The sequence below is a fragment of the Cetorhinus maximus genome, chromosome 5 (genome assembly GCF_964194155.1).
Source record: "Cetorhinus maximus chromosome 5, sCetMax3.hap1.1, whole genome shotgun sequence".
Classification (NCBI taxonomy): Eukaryota; Metazoa; Chordata; class Chondrichthyes; order Lamniformes; family Cetorhinidae; genus Cetorhinus; species Cetorhinus maximus.
In genome coordinates, this window is record NC_135883.1 from 146,596,048 (window position 1) to 146,618,737 (window position 22,690).

Below are 22,690 nucleotides of genomic sequence, written 5' to 3' on the forward strand. Positions count from 1 at the left end.
ATGCACTGTGCATTCCCAGGTCAGCTATAACAGTATGTCAGCTATAAACTTCCCAACTGGAAGATACAAGTCATCTGACACTTGTAAATTTAGAGTTGGTGGATAAGGGGGTTGGGGGAATGGGTGGCTTTATTTGTAGCAGAGGGTGAAGAGCTTGAAATGCAGACTTGGGCCTCTTTGCAGCTCTTCACTGTTTTACTTTACCTCCCATCACTGCTTGAAATTAAGGAGCTTAATTAAGGATAAATTAAGTCTGCAGAACCATGTTTAAGTAGGCAATGGCATGAGAATCCAGCTCCTCAAATTTAGTTTTGAATGGAGACCCAACATGGCCCTTGAAAATAAAAACATAAAATGCTGGAAAAGCTCAGGTCTGGCACCATCTGTGAAGAGAGAAACAGATATAACGTTTTGACTCCGTATGGCTCTTCGTCAGAACTCTGAAGAGTCATACGGACCCGAAAGTCAAAAAAAGCTCTGAAGAAGAGTCATACCGACCCGAAATGTTAAAAAAAAGCTCTGGAAAAGAGTCATTCAGACTCAAAACATTAACTCTGTTTCTCTCTCCACAGATGCTGTCAGACCTGCTGAGTTTTTCCAGCACTTTCTGTTTTTATTTCAGATTTCCAAAGTCCGCAGTATTTTGTTTTCATCATAGCCCTTAGAAATGTTGGTTTAAGAGCTTCCTCTGCAGAAGTACTGAGCACCTGTAATCGATGGCACTCTCAACATTAAAATATTTACAGAACTCAGGGTGGCAGCCTTCAATCTCGTAAGATGACGATTTGTGCGATGGTAGTCAACTTTATTAAGCCTCGCCTAGTGTGACTCAGGAGCCCCACTCTAGCATGTAGAAAGACAGTGGTCTGAGAAGGTGCACAATTGACTGGCCTCCATTTCCTTTGGGCCATCTTCTCAGCCAACTGAGCTTTTCATTTCTGCTTACCTCTTCCAATGCCCCTCCAAAAAGTCAGCCTCCAGGGGTCTTCAGCAACTGACTCCCAGTTGTCAGTGTCAATGTCTGCCAGCTTCACATTTCGCTTGCAAGCGTCACTGTAGTAGAGGGACAGACGCCCAGAAAGGTCAAGATCCAGTGGCCAGTTCAACATACAGAAGGTCTTTGGATATACTGCTTTCATGCATCTGATGAATGTGGCCAAGCCTGCAGAGTTGTTTTAACAATAAATGCATACTGATAGAATTAGCACATTCCAGGACCTCCAAGACCTTGCTCTGCCGAGAAATGCTGAGGATATGTTTGAGACAGCGAAAGTGGAAACTGTTCAGCCTTTTCTCCTGCCTGGCATATGTTGTCCAGTTCTTACCACTGGAGAGCAGTGCGCTGAGGACGTAGGCTTGGTAGACTCACAGTTTGGAGTTCTCAGTCAGGTTGCTGTTGTTCCACACTCTCTTACTCAGCTTGAGCAGAACACCACTGACACAGGCCTGTGAACTAGTCAGTGAGAATGCATAGCACAGAGCCAGCTAAAAAAAATCACTTCTTTAAATAAAAGCAAAATACTGCAGATGCTGGAAATCTGAAACAAAAGCAGAAATTGCTGGAAAAACTCAGCAGGTTTGACAGCATCTGTGAAGAGAAAGACAGAGTTAACGTTTCAAGTCCGTATGACTCTTCATCAGAATTAGAGAAATAGAAATGTGGTGAAATATAAGCTGTTTAAGGGGATTTTAAATGTTGGATTTGCAGGACCAATACTAATTGACACTAAATTTTGGGAGAAATGCATGGTCTTTGATCATGAACAGTAAGATAGAATTAATCTGAACATTTAGATTTCAAATTCTAAATGATCAAATGATTCCAAATAATCTGTAATCTTATGTCCTTGTATATACCTCACTCTACCACTACCATCCAGCTAGGAGACCAACTCTGGTGCAATGAGGAGTGTAGGAGAGCATGCCAGCAGCAGCACCAGGCATACCTAAAAATGAGATGCCAAGCAGGTGAAGCTCCAACATGTCTCCATGCACATTAAATAGCAGAAGCAGCATACAATAGACAATGCTAAGCAATCCCACAACCAATATATCAGGTCAAAGTTCTGCAGCCCTGCCACAGTCATGAATTAAATTAGACATCTAACCAGAGAGGGAGGCGCCATGAGCAATCCCATCCTCAGAGATGCTAGAGTCCAGCAAGTGAGTGTGAACACGAGACCAAAATGTATGCAAACATCTTCAGATATAAGTGTCATTTTGACCTCTTAAGGTTCGCAGCATCATAGATGTCAGTCATCAGCCAATTCAATTCACTCCACATGACATCAAGAAATGTCTGAGTGCATTAGATACAGAAAAGGCTATGGGCCCTGATAATATTCTGGTTGTAGTGAAGACTTATGCTCCAAAACTAGCCAAACCGTTCCAGCTACAACACTGGCATCTACCAGACAAAATGGAAAATTGCCCAGGTAATGTCCAGCCCACAAAAAAACAGGACAAATCCAAACCAGCTAACTACTGCCTTATCAGTCTGCTCTCAATCATGAGTAAAGTGTTGGCAGGTGTCATTAAGTAGAATCGACTTACTTGTAACCTGGTCACTGATGCTCAGTTTGAGTTCTGCCAGGACCAATTGATTCTAGACCTCATGAAAGCCTTGGATCAAACAAGGACAAAAGAGCTAAATTCCAGAGGTGAGATGAAAGTAACTGCCCTTTACATCAAGGCAGCATATACTTAGCACAATGGAAAATGGCTGTGGTTTGTGGAGGCCAATTATCTCAGTCCAGGACTTTGCTGCAAGAGTTCCTCAGGGTAGTGTTCAGGGTCCAATTATCTTCAGCTGCTCACTGATGATTGCACAGTGCTCAGTTACATTTGCAACTCTTCAGATAATGAAGCTTTACAAGAAGCAAGACCTGGATAACATTCAGGTTTGGGTTGATAAGTAGCAAGTAACATTTACAGCACATAAGTGCCAGACAATGACCATCTCCAACAAGAGGGAATCTAACCAACACCTCTGACATTCAACAGCATTATAATCACTGAATACCCCATCATCAACTTCCTGGCTTGTCGTCATTCACCAGTAACTTAAGTAGACCAGGCACACAAATACTGTGGCTACAAGAACAGGTCAGAGGATGAGAATTCGGCAGCAAATAACTCCTGACTTTGTTGAAATGCTCTCTACTTGCCCAGATTAGTACAGATCCAACAACATTCAAGAAAGTTCAACACCATCCAGGACAAAAAAGCACACTTGATAGGCACCCCATACACCACCATCAGCATCCACAGCAGCATCTCGCCAAAGCTCCCTTGACAGCACATTCCAAACCAATGACCTCTAACAGCTAGAAGAATAAGAGCAGTGGGTACATGGGAACACCACCACCTGCAAGTTCCCCTCTAAGTCACTCACCATCTGGACTTGAAAGTATCCTTCATTGTTGCTGGACCAAATTTCTGGAATACCCTGACAGCACTGTGGGTATACCTACGCTACATGGAATTTAATGATTCAATAGTCAGCTCACTACCTTTCCTAGGACAATTGGAGATTGGCAATAAATGCTGGCTTTGCCTGCAATGCCCACATCTTATGAATAATACATTTTTAAAAATACATACCCCATACAACTGAGCTGAGCATACTAAAGCCGTGAGGAAATTGCGGCTTAAGAATGCAATTCTGCGTTTGACCCTTAGGCCAAAATTGTTTAATTTGTTCAAACTTGTATCCTAACCTGCATCAAATCCTGTCACATATCACCCTTGTTGCTGACTCTCACAGACTCCCAGGCTGGTACCATCTCCAATTTAAAATTCTGAACTTTGTGTTTATTCCCTCATGGCCTCATTCTACTCCCATAACCTCCTTGTCCTACAACTATATGAGAATTAATTGCTTCTCAAATGTATCCTACTGGCTGCCTTGTTTTCAGTGAATTTGGTCCAAAGCTCTGGAATTCCCTACCTAAATATCTCTACCTTTCTCCTCCTTTAAGACCTTCCTTAAAACCCAGCTCTTAAACCAAGCCTTAGTCAGTCCCCAGTATCTCATCCTTTGGTTCAATGTGAATTTTTGTCTGATTACAGTTCTGTGAAATGTTTTCCAACATTAAAGGTGCAAATTGAAGTTGTTTTCACTGCCCGTCCATATCTCAGGTAACACTGAAGGAGAATTAATAGAGGGATTTTGTCCCAAAGTTTAAACCAAAGTTGCTTTAGCATCTTGCATTTCTATAGCATGGTTAAAATATTTTCAAAATCCTCAGACACTACAGCACACTGATGAGTAGAAAGATAATTAGATTAATTGACCAAATCCACAATCAAAAAGATTCACTGAGGAAACTTAAAAGGCAGGAGGAAAAGAGACCCAAACGAATGAAAGATCTGCCTCCAATCAAGTGTTGCGGATAAGCAAGAGTGGATGCAATGGAAGCCAGATACTTTGTACCATGGGCTGGAATGTAGAGCTGAGGAAGTTACAGAAATTAGATAGGGCAACATCATGGAGGAATTTAACAAAAACTAGAATTATGAATTTAGCCTGGTGGTAAAAATGGAGCCCATGGAAGTCAAAGAGGACAAGTCTAATGAGTGAACATTAAATCAGTGTAGGAAAGACAATGGAGTTTTAAATGAGGTGGAATTTGTGTAAAATTGGGCATGGGAGTAGTGAGAAGGGCATTGGAGTAACTATCTGGTTTTCAGCATGTTCAGAAAATGGAGGTGCTAGCAACAACAGACTTACCCTAAGAGCATCTAAAATATCAGTTTGTTCCAGCAGTTCTGGAAATGTTGCCAGCACTGGGTGAGAGATGAGATCTGCAAATAAAACAAACAAGGCAAATCAATGCTGATAGGTGTACATTATTATAGTACATCAAAAGTCTCTTTGTTCAAAGCAAATTAGACAAAGGACAAGAACTGGCCCAACTGGTCTAAAACCAGTAGCTTCATGACTTCACTGTTTGGGCAGGGAGTATTACGGATTGGGTAGTTAATGGAGCTGCTGCAGTGAGGTGAAAACAATCAGTATTAGTGTGCTACATTTCAGTTGAGTTTAACATCTTAATGGAGGAATTGTTGATGGGGAGGCCCTTGTTCAAAAGGGAGTGGCCATTATGAGGAGAGATTGATTCATACTTGGACTGTTCCTACTGACACTGAGGAAGCTAAGAGGAGATTTAACATTGAGAGATTTTGATCGAATGAATAGTAAAAACTCTAGTTAAGAAATCAACGTTAAGCAGTCATTCATTTAAAACTGTCACCAAGAGAGTGAGATTAGGGAAAAAATCTTTATACCGAAGCATGGAATAATTTTCCAACTGGTTAAATTCCTGTTTGAATCTCTCTAACCCACAAAACAGAAATAGCTCTTATCAAAGTCACAGGTGATATTCTAAGTGACTGTGACAAAGTTAAACTATCCCTCCTTGTCTTTCTTGATTAGTCTGCAATTTGGCATTTTTAACCACACTATCCTTCTCTCTCCGCCATCATCCTACTGGGAGGGACTGCACTCCACTCGCCTTGTTCCATTCTTATCTATCCAGCCCAGCCAGAGAATCACTTGCAATGGCTTCTCCCTCCACTCCCGCACTGTTACATCTAGCTTTCCCCAAGGATCTATCCATTGGTCCCTTCCTATTGTCATGTGCATGCTGTCCCTTGGTGACACCATTCGAAAACAAGAGGTTTAATTTTCGCCAGTGAGGTGGGAAATTTCCTGATTTGGCAGACCTTTCTCCATGGAAACAACACCCACACAAACGATTTTTGCTCCGGGGGGGGCGGAGGGGGGGGTGGTTTGTACAATGGTGTGATCGAGTCAGGCAGCGCTGCCACTGGAGGCAGTATGGAGGTGGCCATGGAGGTGGGTAAGTGCCAAGGCAGACTGGTTAGAAGGCCTGCCTCAGTTCTCTGAGACTTCGGTCCAGTTGTATAAAAGTCTGTTAGGCCCTCTAGATCTCACCCCTCATCTGCCCCCTCATGCCCCCATACCATCTCCATACCTTCTCATACCCCCATGATACCTCCAAACCCCTTCATACTCCCATGCCACCTCCATAGCTACTCACCCAGTATCCATTGTGACAGCTTTCGCTCATACAAACTTCATACAGAAAAATATTTCCATTCATGAATCCCACTCAAAACTTTTAAATCCTCTCAAGTAGTCAATTAGTTGTAAAAACAAACACGCTTCTCACAGCTGATTCTTTAAAAGCCTCTTTAAAAGCTGTCAATCAAGATGTGAACTCAGCATCCTGCCAAAATAAGTGGTTTTGGTGGTTTTGAAACTCAGTCAAGAATTCATAATGGGTTCAGTTGTAATAACAACCCTTGGGAAATGTCAACAATGAGATCTATTGAAACTGCAAGAACAGATGGCTAACGTTTTTTCTAAGCTATGCCAGATAGCCTGTTAATTAATGATCTCCAGCAGCAGGTATCTGCTTTTTTCACTCTGACAGCAGCAGGTTTTTTTCATCTTTAAAGGACTGGAGATTTAAATAACTTCTGATCAAAACACTTAAACAGATCTTATCTGCCCTTCAAGAGCATTTACGCCTCTTCCATATATTTGTGAATCATACACTGTGGGTTAAGGCCCTTGGAAAAGCAAAAATGGGGTCTGTTTGAACTCAGCACTAATTTCAAATGGCCTTGCTAAGTTTGTGTTTCCTGACTGAGAGATTCACGCCCTTCCACCTTCCCCTCCCACCTCTGGCAAAACTGGAATCTGCTAGAAATGGGGGCGGGACCTCCGCATCCTGCTTGCCATTTTTAAAGGCCTCCAGATTTGGCCTAACTTTGAAAATCCGGCACAAAGTGTCAGTTTCCATTGTACATTGATGGTATTCAGCTCTAACTACCACCACCTCTCTTGACCCTTCCACCACTCTAAACTGAAAGACTGCTCCTCCAATATCCAGCATTGAGTGAGCAGCAATTTGCTCCAATGGAATATCTCTCATCCTGAGATAAGCTCCAGCCTATATCTGCACCATTACTAAGTCCGCTTATTTCCACCTCTGTAAAATCTTGCAACTATGTCCCTGCTTTGGCTCATTTGCTATTGAAATCCATACCCCTGCGCTTGATTTGACTTTACTATTACAAGGCACTCCTGGTCAGACTCCAACATTCTACCCTCTATAAATCTGAGTCATCTAAAACTCTGCTGCCTATGTCCTAACTCACACAAATCCCTTTCACCCATCATTCTGTGCTCACTGACTTACATTGGCTCCCAGTTAAGGAATCCCTTGATTTTAAAAATACTTATCCTTTTTTCAAATCTGCTGCCAAATCTAAAGCTTTGGAATTCTACCTCTCTTTTCTCCATGAAGATACTGCTTAAAATCTCTCTTTGACCAAGCATTTGGTTATCTATCTTAATATCGCCGTGCGTGACTTGGTGATGTTTTGTTGGATAATACTCCCGAGAAGCTCATGGGAAGTTTTACTTAATTCATTTTCATCTTTTAGAGGTGCATTAGTAAATATTTGAAGCAGTGGACAATGTAGTGTTATGGGGGCAGAGTGGGCAGTGAAATTAGTTTAGGATTGCTCTTGCACAAAACAATGTGCAAAAGAATCATTCTCCTGTGCTATAAACTTCAATGGCTATCTGAGAATTTATTCCCTTATGGCATAGAACGTTTCATTGATGTAACAGGGTAATGGTACTTTCAGTGATAATGGTTTTTACTGCTTTCAAAAGATCAAACAATACGATGTACATATCAGTGCTGTTAAAACAATTCCCAATCATGGGCACACCAGTTGCTGGAAGAGCCTCGAATGCCTTTATCTAACAGGTATGAGATTCTAGCTGCCTGTGGGTGACGGCAAAGTCTGTAGGGTGAACCAGCAAACTGGCCACGCCACAATTTTAATAATTTAAATCACTAAACACATCTGATCAGTCAAGTCTGCTTGAACTTCCATGAGGAGAAGGGTGGGGATTAGTACTGTCTAACCATGAAAAAGGCTGTGGATTCTCAGTCATTGAGTATATTCAAGGCTGAGATCAATTTTGGGCTTTAATGGAGTCAAGGAATGTTAGGAAAGGTGGGAAAGGGAAGTTAAAACAGAGGATCAACCGTGACCTTATTAAATGGCAGAGCAAGCTAGAGCGATTGTAGGGCCTGCACCTACAGTAATTTTCACTTTTGGATGTAGTGCAGATTTTTAGTCTGTGTTCTCACCAGCTGTTTGCATATTAACTCGGTCTTTAAGAAGCGCATCTGCAAGTAACTGTCGATAAAATGCCAGCAGGCAGATGTAGCAATTTGGGCCGACCAGAGTTTCTGGAAGCAAGCTGTAAATAAAGTAAGAAAGTACTTAATAAGAGTCAATCTAACTGTAACTGTTATATTATAGCTCTAGTATGTAGGCCTATACTATTCCACAGCTTCTGCAGTGTCCACATAAGCATGTAGCCACAGCACCTTCCAAACCCACGACCGCTACCAACTGGAAGGACAAGGGCAGCAGACACATGGGAACACCATTACCTGGACACTCCCCTCCAAATCACTCACCATTCTGACTTGGAAATACATCGCCATTCCTTCACTGTCACTGGGTTAAAATCCTGGAACTCCCTCCCTAACAGCACTGGGTACACCACATGGACTGCAGTGGATCGAAAAGGCAGCTCACCGCCACCTTCTCAAAGACAATTAGAGATGAGCCTAGCCAGCAATGCCCACATGCCATGAATGAATTTTTAAAAAGCACTAAGAGTACACCTACACCATTTAGACTGCAGTGGTTCAAGAAGTCAGCTCACCATCATCTTCTCAAGGGCAAATTGGATTGGACAACAAATAATGGTCTTGGCCTTGCCATGGATGCCCAGCTCCCATGAAAGAATAAAAAAACTCCCTTCTTTCCTCCTTTAAAACTCACCCTCAAAACCTAACTCTGACCAAACTTTTGATCATCTCCCACAATATCTCCTCGTGTTCATGTCAGTATGTGTTTGTTAACAGACTATGAAATGCCTTGGCATGTTTTATTCCAATTTGAGGAACAGGGGCTGCTTTGATTAATGCAGATTTATGACAATAAAGTGACTTTATTTTAGTATTTTCAGCTTAAAGTCATAGGGCAGAATTTTCTGATCTGATCCCGCTGGTGGCGGGCGTGATAGGGGGCATGCACGCAAAATATGGCGGGACCCACTTCACGACAGCATGAAGGCAGGCCGACGGCGGGCAGCGTTTCTCGCGGTCAGCGGGGAGCTAATTGTAATACATTAGCATATAATTAAAAGGCCATCCCACCAGGCTCTGGGAACCCTGCCGTATTGTCTGTTCTCATCAGCGGGAAAGCATGCCAACGTGTTTCACAACAGCACGCAAGTGACGTGCACTTGGTGGCCTTCACTTTACGGGAACTGAGGTGAGGTGAGCAATTCGCCTGTTGTTTACAGGCCTCAGTGGCGCCGGAGGGGGCGGGGGAAACTGATGCCTGACCCCACAGGCAACTGCTGAGGGGTGGAGGATGTCCGGGGCAAGTGCTGGCCAGCCTCGGAGGTGACTGCTGAAGGGGGGAGGTGTCAAGTGTTGCCCTGGCACTGCATCCCGTGCACAGGCAATCGAGGTGGGGGGAAGAGTAAGTGAGGGAAATGACCACGCATTAGGGACACCTGTATAAACTGACCATGCCTCTGCAACTAAGACAGATCAGACGCAGCCACAGTGATATGATTGGGGTCAGGCTCCTAGCCTGCCCACCCAAGCAAGCATCGCAGAGGCACCAAAGGGCCACCAAGCACTCCATACCTTACCCAGCCTCCAGCCCCCACCCACCCGGCACAGACTTCAAGTCCGCCACCACTTTATTGGACCGCAGAGCAGTTGGCCTCCAAACGTTGTACAATCTCCTCACCAACGCTGGCCATGTAGTCATTACTGCTGGAGGCACTCACAGCCCTTTGCAATCTCAGTATCCTGGTTTGGACCTGTGTCCCCCATGTCACATGCAGCCATGCAGCGTATTCATCTCTGGCCATCCGAGGGGTGACCAGCATTCTTCGTGAAGCATTAAGGGGCAGTCACACAGTGCCAGGAAAGGTACTAAATATAGCCATGATAACCACGTCTCTTTCCCTCTTTCATGATGCAGGAGGACCACGTCAGGATCATGGATCCTGGTGACCTAGCTGGTGCCTGATGGCCTACAGAGACCACAGAAGACGGAGGAGAGAGCGACTGAGGCACCTGGCCGCGCAAAGGCAGGAGCAGCAACCTCATGAAGAAGGGGCAGCAGGGGCTCCCGCACACACTGCCCGGGAGCGACAGCGAGCCATGGCTGGTCCACACCTAACGACACCCACGGTCTACAGACGCCGCCTGCCATTCCTGCAGATGACTGAGAACCAGTGTCGCTGACAACTGCGCATGTCTAGGGACCTGGTGGCTCACATCTGCCACTTACTGCAGGACATGGCACCAAGGGGACATGGAGGACATCACTGCCAGTGGCTGTGAAAGTGACCACTGCGCTCAATTTCCAAGCCAGTGGCTCCTTTCAGGACTCCACAGGTGACCTCTGTGGATTTCACAATCCACCACCCAAAAATGCATCCATGAGGTTGTGGATGCCATCTTCTCCATGGCATACAACTTTGTGCATTTCGCTTGGGACTGGGACAGCCAGGATGGCAAGGGCCATTGGATTCGCCCTGATCTCGGGATTCCCACAAGTGCAGGGTGCGACTGACTGCACTCTTGTGGCGCTCAGGTCTCCATCACTACACAAAGTGGACCACATCAGCTGCAAGGGCTTCCATTCACTAAACTTGCAGTTGGTATGCGACCACCAGAAACGCATCCTGAGATATCCGCACGGTTTCCAGGGAGTGTGCACGACGTCTACATCCTTAGTCGCTCGCACATCCCTGCAGTCTTCCAGGGTCCAAAGAGGCTGCAGGGTTGGCACCTTGGGGACAAGGGTTACCCGCAGAGGCCGTGGCTGATGATACCCGGGCGTTGGCCTCAGACTGCAGCAGAGCGATGCTATAATGAGGCTCATGCAACAGCTCACAACTCGGTGAAGCAGGCTATCGGGATACTGAAGAAGCGGTTCCTGTGCCTGAACCAGTCTGGTGGAGCCCTGCAATACAGTCGGCAGAGGGTGTCACGCAACGTCATCATCTGCTGCATCCATTACAACCTGGCGCTGCAACGGGGTGAGGTGCTGGCTGAGGAAGAGATGGAGGAGCTGCATGTCTCCTCTGATGAGGAGGACGCTGACGGGAATGAGGGTGAGGGAGTCCTCGATGGTGACGATGACGGGGATGAGGCTCTCGCACTGGCTAGACGAGGCAGGCGCACTCGGGAGGCCCTCATAGCTGCCAGATTTGTGGAGGATGATGACGACACACAGTGAGGTGTCCCCATAGATCCTCACATCACAGTTGTGAATGTTTGACTCCAGTCTGGCTTATCTCAGCACCAATACCCTCTGTGAGAATGCCCCTGTCATAGAGATGCAGTGGAGGCCCTAATAGTTGCTCGATCACAGGAGGATGATGACAACATGCAGTCAGGACACTCCATAGATCTTCACATGGCCTCTGAGAATGTCTGACTCCTGTTTAGCCGAGGGCAGCTCGCTTGCGCTCCATGATCAGGGCCGTCTAAGAGACGCAGCCATGAAACTTTAGATGCATCTGATGGTGTGTCTGTCTTCAGCACGTCAGCCCTTCAGGAGCTGGTGCACAGCATCACTGGTCGCAGATGCTGCCGTGACGGGGGCCAGCCCCACCTTAAAGGTGCTGAGCACACAGAGAGTATGAGAGAGCTCTGTGGTGCCTGCCCACTACATTCTGGCAGCAATAACCAGCACTGCTGAGGTGCAGGCATCAGTAATGTGTCCAGGGAGTGTGAGGCCAGACCATCACTGTGGTGTGAAGGTTGCACAGAGCACAGGGAAGAGGCCCTGGACTGAGACATCTGCTTTTTATCTTGTGTAGAAAGGTTTCACATCTGAGTGACAAGAACACTGCTCATCAGAACAAGGAGCCATAGGCAAGGAGACAGTCTTGGGAGTTTATTGACAATAGTGAACATTATGTACAAGTGATTAGCACCCGTGCCCAGGCTGTGCAACTAATTCTCCTTAACTTTCCTAACCCTGCCGCTACATCTTGGTGCTCTCCGGACATCCACAGTGGAGGTGGAGGCAGCCTGCTGACTGTGACACCCTGTCTGTGATTACTTTGGCGGGTGTCCTCTGGAGGGCTGAGACTTGAGGGTCCCGGTCTGCTTTCAGGGTCCAGCTGTGTGGCAGTGGCACCCTCCTTGGCCTGTGAAGCTGGATTTGTGGAGGTCACAGGAAGAGGGGAGTCAGGTGGGCCGGTCACTCCCAGAGTCACCTGGATGGATGGCCCCAGAGCCTGCAGCTGCTTATCCTCCTCCCTATGGGTGCCCAAGGGCCCCTGGCTGACTCCGTGAGCGGGAAGGGATAGCTCGAGTGAGATTGAACTGCCCAGCACCCCTCTCGTGTACACGCTGTTGGAGGCCAACGATGGAGTTAAGCCGGCGCAGCAGTGCAGGAGTGACATCCTGGACCAAGGTCTCCATGTCGGCCACCAACCTGCCAGTGTTGACCTTGGTGCGTTGCAATGCTGGCGCTATTGCCTCAGTGTGAAGGCAAATGGACTCCTCCATCGTGCCTTGCAATCTGAGGGGTGCAGCGGCCATGCCTTCCTGATGTCCCCGAGCTTGCCTTTGCAGCTCCAGCAACTGTGACACGACCGAGTCCAGGGGCCCGTCATCTTACTCTGACTCAGCAACATTCTGGCCTCCAGCAATCCTCTGAGTGCCAGGGACCTGGGAAGTTCCTGCCTCTGCCTGCTGTGGATCAGAAAGTGAGATGTGCTCACCTGATTGTGGTCCTGAGGATACTCTAAAGCTAGGTCCCACTGAGGTGTGTGCCTCTGCACTGGTGAAGGGTGTGGGTGAGCACTGTGGCGGGTCTTCAGGGAGGGTGCCTTCAGATTCCTCTTCAGATGTTTCTTCGGAGCTTGCTTGGAGGCTCTGGGTCATGGACTCTGTCGGCTGCTTCCTAGATGTGCCTGCGAAAGCAAGGGAAGATAATTAGTGCATGGCAATGGCCTGTGAAAGAGGACACATCACTCATGACATGGTTGTCTGATGGATGTTGCATTGCTGGATCCTCACTTGGTAGAGCAGCGCCAACCTCACCGTCAGCACAGGACCGGTCCTGGTCATGGCTGGCCAGCTGGATGGCTGTGTTTTCAAATTCTATCAGAACTTTGAATTCTGGCATCCCTCCACCTGTCTGTGACCTTTCCCTCCTGTTGTGAGCCAGTTTGTGCTGCATGGATAGAGATGGGGAGAGTGTATCAGGACGCTTGCCAGGCCAGATGATAAGTACGCCTGGCCTGTGTGGGTGGTGAGTGGTCCCATGGACGGATGAGGGCAATGATGGTGTGTGTGAAAGAATGAATGGTGATGTCCCTTGCACTGGCAGTTAGTGAGGGTCCTGTGGATGTGTGATGGGTTTGTTTCTGAGAGAGTTGGGAGTGATGAAAAGTGTGACTTACCCTGGCAGAACGGAGGAGATCATTCATCCTTTTGCTGCACTGGGTGGCTGTCCTCTTCTGAAGGGCGTTGGCGCTAACCACCACCTCCCAAGCCGGGTTGGTGACATTGCTACCCATCCTGCGGCCAGAGCATGGGTAAGAGCACATCCTGGCAGGTCTCCACAGCATCCAGCAGTCACTCGAGGGACCCATCGTTGAAGCGGGGGGGCTGCAGTCTTTTTACCTTTGTAGGCTATGTCTCTCAGGCAACTATGGTGAGCTGGTGGTGATGAGCGCTTTGCTGGCGGATGCCTTTTAAAGATGATGGCCGGCGTGATGCAGCAGTGGGGTGTAGGCGAGTGGGTGAATAAGAGCCCGGTGGCCATGGAAACGGCATATTTCATCAGAGTGAATATATAATGAGGCGGGCTTGAGAAGATACGGCATAAAAACCCGCCATTTTCATCGTTGGGTAGGACTCCATTTTACCCACCCGCTACAGCACTTATTGCAATTCTGGGAAAATTCAGTCCCTAGTAATAGAGACAGAAACTGAACCAATGGGTAATTTTTTTCCCACTTACTGACTTATGCAAGTTGGTTGTCCAGACATTAAGGTTACTTCAGAAGGTCCTAGTACCACTTTACAAATTCTAGTGTAGTTCTTTTTTTACAATAAACACTTTTGGCCTTTTCCAGCTATTTTTTTTCTCTTCTTCCTCCTCGTTAAGCCATTGATTCACTGTTGTAGTAGAACGCTACAGGTTTATGACTCACACCCTAACCAGCAAAAGAAGCATAAAAATAAGACATTGAAACAGGACAAGCACTGCACTCAGCAATGGCAGAAGAACACTGTCTAAGGAAGAAAGATGTCCAAATAGAAGACCTTAAGTGCTACAAAAGTTGATCACTCTGTCACTTTGGTTTAAGGTTGTATGTGTTAATTGATCCTCGTGAACCACTGAATCATTAAACATAATATCTGACTAAAGTGACGTTCAGAGTAGTCTAAGTTTTTTGGACCATCTAACTGCCAGGTCCACAAATTATTGGAAAGTCAATAATTATTACACCATCTAGACACATTGCCCTGACCTTTTAAGATATATTGTTCAAATATTTATCCACATCCCTTTTAAAAGTTATTATGTATTCTGTTTCCAGCAGTATTTCTGGTAGAGCATTCAATGGCCTAGCTGTGTAAAAAAAAAAAATTCTCTCAATTTCTTCCTTTGTCCTTTTGGTGATGATCTTAAATTTATGTCCTCTGGTGAATGGAAATAGTTCCTCTCTACTTACCTGATTAAAACCTAGGGAATGTATTTTGACAGTGGCCCTTGTCCACGAAGAGCCGCAGAAACCCTGGAAAAATGCTGCTTAAACTATTTTCTGGGGTTTCCACAGCGCTTCAGGTAAAGGTCCTGCAGATAAGCAGGAGATCCCCTAGAAATTCATTCCCCTGCATCATCCTCCCACATAACCTAAATGAATGAAAAACATTAGACCCTCGTCAGAGTTACTTGCACATCTCAGTGAGGGTGCAATTCATATTCAACAAAAAGACCTATTCAAAAAGGGAAGCATTACGTAGATTGATTTGGTTTGGTCATTTTACAAGATAAATTGTCATGTCATAGATCATAAATACTTACTTTATAATATTTCTCATGTGCCTAGTAGGTGATTTCAGCTTTACTAGCAGTTTTGGTTGTTTCCTGGGTGCCATCAGCTGTTCAAAAAGATTTGCTAAAGTAGAAAGGCAAAACAAGATTAGGATATAGTTCAAGGTATCAGGAATATTTGCATAAAAATGCTTGACGTCTCACCTCTCTTAGAAACTGTTGGATCAACTTCTAATCCCTTCTCATAAGGTGTTCCACCATTTATTACTATTTCATAGGTCCTATAATATTCATGAAAAAATACCAAACAAATGCACAAACATCAATATTTTTGGTAGGCAACTGAGAAATATACATCAGAAAAATCACAAACTTGAATGGATATTGTCATAGTGCAAGACATTTATACAGTACCTGACACATACCAAGCAGTGTTGCAGGAAGAGGGGATGAGGACACTGCGCAGGAAGTGGAAATGAAGGTAAGGGACGTAACAAAGCATGGGAAACAAGTACATTTTCAGGAAGCTCCTGAGGGAGGGGAGAGGAAGGGACCATTAATGCAGAGAGAAAGGGAACATACAGCAATGCAAGGAAAACGCCACAAAATACATTTTTGACATTTCTTTTGCAATCACCATCACTAAACTGAGCTAAAATCACTCAGCATAATTTTATAAACATTTAAAATAATAGAGCAAATCACATGAGCCATGATTCTGAATGTCCAATGAGCTTTTGATGGGAAAGGCCCCTCCCCTATTTCTATCAGCAACAAGGATCGAAAAATTACCACTCATGCATCGTGAAAAATACAAAAAAAATGTTCTATGCGCTTCCTTGTTATGTGCTCCAAATACAGAGCAAAGAGCTACTGACTGTTACAGATTATATGTAGGATGTTAAAGGGACATACTTCAAAAGAAATTTCAAGTTACAATCTGATTTTACAATCTGGCAATGGTCATAAAGTACTAAGACAAACCGCAACTGTGATTCAGCACCTTTATCCACTGAGTAATATACAGACCAGGTGCAAGGTACCACCCCAAGTTTGTTCAAGTTACATAAGTTTGCATGTGCCACAAGAAGATCCTCTGATGAAGGAGCCAGCTGAAAGCAACATGTGATATTGGGGGCATGAGAAGTTTGGACAGTTATCACTTATTATGCCAATATTAGGGACTTAGTTTTAATTTTAGAAATTGGATTACACTGCACAGGATTCATAAGAGCAGAGCGTGAGTCTAAGGGTCCAATTTGGCAAGTGGTGTGCACATGCTTATTTTACACCAGTGGCAGGCACGTGCTCATTTTACACTAACATCTAGAATGACAAGGGCAGCAGATGCATGGGAACACCACCATCTGCAAGTTCCCTTCCAAGTCACTCACCATCCTGACTTGGAAATACAACACTGTTCCTTACCTGTCGCTGGGTCCTTCCCTAAGAGCACTGTGGGTGTACCTACACCACATGTAGGACTGCAGCAGTTCAAGAAGGCAGCTCAGCACCACCTTTTCAAGGACAATTAGGGATGGGCAATAAATGTTGGCCTAGCCAGCGATGACCACATCCCATGGACGACTAAAAAAAGCATACCACTCTCCATACTGGTAAAAACTAGCTCTGGGGGCATCAAGGCACATGGCTGAAACAGGCATTATGCAATTGCAAATGGGGGTGTAATGCCCATTTCAGGGCCCATTTGTAAAACTGGATTGCACATGACTGCAGCATGTACCATGCACGTTGCGGTCAATTTCTCCAGTTCCTTGGCAGCCTAACCAGTAGTCCACAAAAGTGGTCTGAAATTTTGAACTGCTTTACCTATGTTATTTTAAAAGCCACGTTAAATCTGTTGGGTCACTTCCAGCCACCACTAGCCCAACAACTAACTCTGGTGTCACCAAGGCTGCCTACTTCCATCTCCATAAAATCATTTATCTCTGCCCGTCTCAGTTCATTTGCTGCTGAAACACTCCCATGCCTCTGTTCCCTCCAGATTCAGCTGTTCTAGTAGCCCCAGGACTAACCTCCCAACTTGCACCCTCCATAAACATGAACTCATCCAAAACTCTGCTGCCTAACTGATCCTAACTGGCACTAAGACCTGTTCACTCATTATCTGTGCTTCTGGTCACGCAATACCCCGATCTTAAAATTCTTGCCTTTGTTTTCAAATTCCTCATTTGTACATCACTGCTTACTTCTTTAAACTACTGCTGGTCTACAATCCTATGAAATCTCTGTGCTCGTCCGTTTTTGGCCTCTTGTGCATTCCTGATTTCTGTATTCCACCACTTACTGCTGTGCCTTCAGCTGCCTAGGCCCCAAGTTTTGGAATTCTCTCCCTAAGTGTCCTGAATTTTCTCTTCTCCTCCAAGATGCTCCTTAAAACTGACCTCTTTGACCAAGCTTTTGGTCACCTGTTCTAATTCTGTGCCTCAGTGTTAAATTTTGTCTGATAGCACTTCTGTAAAGTGCATTGAGATGTTTAATTACATTAACAGCACTATATAAATGCAAGTTGTCACTTTTGTTGTTTCAGCCGGCTAACCTTACTACCCCTAGGACCAGCAAGCTGCCACTGAGGTCACCCACTGATCCAACATCCATCAGTCGGTGCATACAACAGATGCTGCACCAGGGCCAAGGCCTAATGTAGACAAAATTAATTTTCCAGCTCAAGAATCTTCTAATTAATGAAGAGCTTTGGTATTTTATTATAATCTGTTATGTTGATAACTCTTATCTAATTTTAAAAATACATTTGATTACGGCTTTAGCTGATCAGCCACTTGTCTTTGTGTAATATTTTCTGAAGTGAGTGTGAGGGTATAGAGTTACTGCTTAATCTAGTAGCAGTATTGCATCAAGGATCAATATTAATCTCAGAGTCAATATAGTCAATTTAGGCAAAATGCAAAAACAATCTTTTTCGCATCTTAAAAGAACATGGTTCCCGTACAGGAAATATTGTCAGGCCATTGAATAAGAAAACAGTGCAAAGTAACTTTATATGTAATTTTTACAGGTTTGAGTTAAGATTTACTTTTATTTTTCCATTAATTGATTAAGTTCTCTTTCACAAAGCATTCATTTACCTGTGGGGAACAGCATCTCCATTAGCAGTAAACAGATTTAGAAAAGCCCAACCACAGCTTAACTCCCCTTGATGTCCGGTTGACTATGATATGAAAGACATTCAATTAAAAAGCATGCAGAGGAAAAAATGTTTTTCAACTTGGTAGCTTTATTCAAATTCAAACACAATAGAATAAACAATAAGAGCATTGCACGAAATATCAATGTTAATTTAAATGGAGGAAAGCTAAACCCTGACAAACGCACAAGAAAAGAGCTCCTGCACTGTCATTTCATTCAATTAAGTAGAATATTTACTTAAATGAGATCTACTGTTTTCAAAATGCATAAACATTTTTTTTTATTCATTCGTGGGTGGGCTTCGCTGGCAGGTCCAGCATTTATTGCCTATCCCAAGTTGCCCTTGAGAAGTGGTGGTGAGCTGCCTTCTTGAACCGCTGCAGTCAATATGGTGTAGGTACACCCACAGTGCTGTTAGGAAGGGAGCTCCAGGATTTTGACCCAGCGACAGTGAAGGAATGGTGATATATTTCCAAGTCAAGATAGTGAGTGACTTGGAGGGAAACTTCCAGGTGGTGGTGTTCCCATGTATCTGCTGCCCTTGACCATCTAGACGGTAGTGGTCATGGGTTTGGAAGGTGCTGTCGAAGGAGCTTTGGTGAATTCCTGCAGTGCATCTTGTAGGTGGTACACTGCTGCTACTGTGCATCGGTGATGGAGGGAGTGAATGTTTGTGGATGTGGTGCCAATCAAGCGGGCTGCTTTGTCCTGGACGGTGTCAAGCTTCTTAAGTGTTGTGGGAGCTGCACTCATCCAGGCAAGTGGGGAGTATTCCATCCCATTCCTGACTTGTGCCTTGTAGATGGTGGACAGGCTTTGGGGAGCCAGGAGGCGAGTTACTCGTCGCACGATTCCTAGCCTCTGACCTGCTCTTGTAGCCACAGTATTTATATGGCTAGTCCAATTCAGCTTCTGGTCAATGGTAACCCCTAGGATGTTGATAGTGGGGGATTCAGTGATGGTAATGCCATCAAACATCAAGAGGCGATGGTTGGATTCTCTCTTGTTGGAGGTGGTCATTGCCTGACACTTGTTTGGCGCAAATGTTACTTGCCACTTGGCAGCCCAAGCCTGGATATTGTCCAGGTCTTGCTGTATTTGGACAGTATCTGAGGAGTCACGAATGGTGCTGAATATTGTGCAATCATCAGCAAACATCCCCACTTCTGACCTTAAGATGGAAGGAAGGTCATTGATCAAGCAGCTGAAGATGGCTGAGCCGAGGACACTAGCCTCAGCAACTCCTGCAACAATGTCCTGGAGCTGAAATGACTGACCTCCAACAATCACAACCATCTTCCTTTGTGCTAAGATTGACTCCAACCAGCAGAGAGTTTTCCCCCTGATTTCCCTTGATTCCAGTTTTGCTAGGGCTCCTTGATGCCACACTTGGTCAAATGCTGCCTTGACGTTAAGGGCAGTCACTCTCACCTCACCTTGGGAGTTCAGTTCTTTTGTCCATGTTTGTACCAAGGCTGTAATGAGGTCAGGAGCTGAGTGGTCTCGGCGGAACCCAAACTGAGCGTTAGTGAGCAGGTTATTGCTAAGCAGTGCCGCTAGATAGCACTGTTGATGACCCCTTCCATTACTTTACTGATGATCGAGAGTAGACCGATTGGGTGGTAATTGATCGGGTTGGATTTGTCCTGCTCTCTGCGTACAGGACATTGCTGGGCAATTTTCCACAGAGCCGGGTGGTTGCCAGTATTGTAGCTGCACTGGAACAGCTTGGTTAAGGGCGCAGCAAGTTCTGGAGCACATGTCAAAAAACAAATAACAAAGAAAAGTACAGCACAGGAACAGGCCCTTTGGCGCTCCAAGCCTGCACCGATCATATTGCCCATCAACTAAAACATTTTTCACTTCCAGGGTCCGTATCCTTCTATTCCCATCATATTCATGTATTTGTCAAGCTGCCTCTTAAACACCACTATCGTACCTGCTTCCACCACATCCTCTGGCAGCGAATTCCAAACACTCACTACCCTCTGCGTAAAAAACTTTGCCCCGCACATCTCCTCTATAGTTTTCTCCTCTCACCTTAAATCTATGTCCCCTAGTAATTGACTGTTCCACCATAGGAAAAAGCTTCTGACTATCTACTCTGTCCATGCTACTCATAATTTTGTAAACTTCTATCAAGTCGCCCCTCAATCTCCGTCGCTCTAGTGAGAACAATTCGAGTTTCTCCAACCTCTCCTCATAGCTAATAACCTCCAGACCAGGCAGCATCCTGGTGAACCTCCTCTGCACCCTCTCCAACGCCTCCATATCCTTCTGGTAATCTGGTGACCAGAATTGCACGCAATATTCCAAGTGTGGCCTAATCAAGGTTCTATACAGCTGCAGCATGACTTCCCAGCTTTTATACTCAATACCCCTGCCCATGAAGGCAAGCATGCCATATGCCTTCCTGACTACCTTATCCACCTGCGTTGCCACTTTCAGTGACCTGTGGATCTGTACACCCAGGTCCCTCTGTCCGTCAATGCACTTAAGGGTTCTGCCATTTACTGTATAATTCCTGCCTGTATTAGACCTAAATGCATTACCTCACATTTGTCCGGATTAAAGTCCATCTGCCATTTCTCCCCACAAGTCTCCAACCGATCTATATCCCGTTGTATCTTTTGATAATCCTCTTCACTATCTGCAACTCCTCCAACCTCAGTGTCGTCTGCAAACTTACTAATTAGCTCAGTTACATTTTCCTCCAAATCATTTATGTATACCACAAACAGCAAAGGTCCCAGCACTGATCCCTGCGGAACTCCACTAGTCATAGCTCTCCATTCAGAAAAGCACCCTTCCACTGCTACCCTCTGTCTTCTATGACCAAGCCAATTCTGTATCCATCTTGCCAGCTCACCTCTGATCCCGTGCGATTTTACCTTCTGTACCAGTCTGCCATGTCTTCAGTACTATTGCCAGAATATTGTCGGGGCCCATAGCCTTTGTAGTATCCAGTGCCTTCAGCTGTTTCTTGATATCACGTCAAGTGAATCGAATCAGCTGAAGACTGGCATCTGTGGGACTGGGGACCTCTGGAGGAGGCACAGATGGATCATTCACTCAGCACTTGTGGCTGAAAATTGTAGTAAATGCTTCAGCCTTATCTTCTGCACTGTTGTGCTGGGCTCCTCCATCATTGAGGGTGGGAATATTTGTGGAGCCTCTTTCTCCAGTGAGTTGTTTAATTGTCCACCACCATTCACGACTGGATGTGGCAGGACTGCAGAGCTGTTGGTTGTGGGGTCGCTAAGCTCTGTCTATCACTTGCTGCTTATGCTGTTTGGCACAAGAAGTCCTGTGTTATAGCTTCACCAAGTTGACACCTCACTTTTAGGTATGCCTGGTGCTGCTCCTGGCATGTCCTCCTGCAATCTTCATTGAACCAGGGTTGATCCCCTGGCTTGATGGTAATGGTAGAGTAGGGGATATGCCAGGCCATGAGGTTACAGTTTGTGTTCAAGTACAATTATTCAAACAGTAGCTATATTGCAATCAGATTGTTCTGAGTTGCAAATTAAATTATCAACAAACTTTTCATATATAACTTACAGTACGAATGTAGGTAACAGCCAGTTCAAACAGAATGCCAATATGTGAAGAATGGGAATTTGACCTAACAAAACAATCACCATCCAGCAGGCTAGGAAGTATGCCAGTAACCTGGAATGTTAGAGAGAGAAAAAAATAGAATCTTCTGCTGTTACAGAAACTATATATTAATAGCTTTACTTGTGGATAAATAAAATGCATCTAAGTCTAATCTCTCTGTTGGTATTTATGTTTAATTTTACACAAGATTAATTACCTTACTTTATAAATGAAAGATAAGCCTAAAGTTATTTCTGATCTTAATGGATTTGGAAATCTATCTTAATACTCAATCTTCATAATTGAAATGAGAATCCTGATCTATTTTTGCTAATCCAGATGTGCTGAGCAGAAACCTTAGGGCCAGGATAAAAAAAATAAGTACAGAGGCACATTTCATTGACACATTGCTAAATTTGTATGTGCAAAATACATTGGCACTGGGACAGCAATGTCCACATACAACGAGGCCAGCTAAGGTAGCAGGAAACTGCGGGATCAATTACATGACAAAGATAAAAGCTGAACTAAATACTGTCATCGACCAAGAGGTATAAATAACTATATTTAGTGATAAAAATGTCACTATTTGAAGTAAATGCAATTAAATTGTTTGGAAGTCTATAAACCTTATCTTTTGCGCTGTCAGTGACTACAGTGTCTTTTTTATTTCTTGTTTTTCCCGTATATTCTTATCAGATAAGAGTTTATCTTCTTTGTTAATTATTACCTGCCTTTGCAG

General features: G+C 44.9%; 1 protein-coding gene across 2 annotated transcripts in view; it reads right to left on the reverse strand.

Annotated features, from left to right (window-relative positions):
• The window catches only part of nphp1 (nephronophthisis 1), a 123,472-nt gene that overhangs the window by 15,907 nt on the left and 84,875 nt on the right, over window positions 1-22,690 (reverse strand). Inside the window, exons 13-19 of one of the 2 annotated variants that reach the window (XM_078542636.1) lie at window positions 21,910-22,020; window positions 18,288-18,370; window positions 15,385-15,461; window positions 15,211-15,304; window positions 8,202-8,314; window positions 4,733-4,806; window positions 1,041-1,162 (exon numbers count right to left, since the gene is read on the reverse strand). In XM_078542636.1, coding sequence (XP_078398762.1) covers window positions 1,136-1,162; window positions 4,733-4,806; window positions 8,202-8,314; window positions 15,211-15,304; window positions 15,385-15,461; window positions 18,288-18,370; window positions 21,910-22,020 — 579 coding nt within the window. In that variant the 3' untranslated portion in view covers window positions 1,041-1,135. Of the gene's footprint in view, window positions 1-1,040; window positions 1,163-4,732; window positions 4,807-8,201; window positions 8,315-15,210; window positions 15,305-15,384; window positions 15,462-18,287; window positions 18,371-21,909; window positions 22,021-22,690 lie in introns of those variants that run through there. The other variant, XM_078542635.1, reaches the window with a different exon arrangement.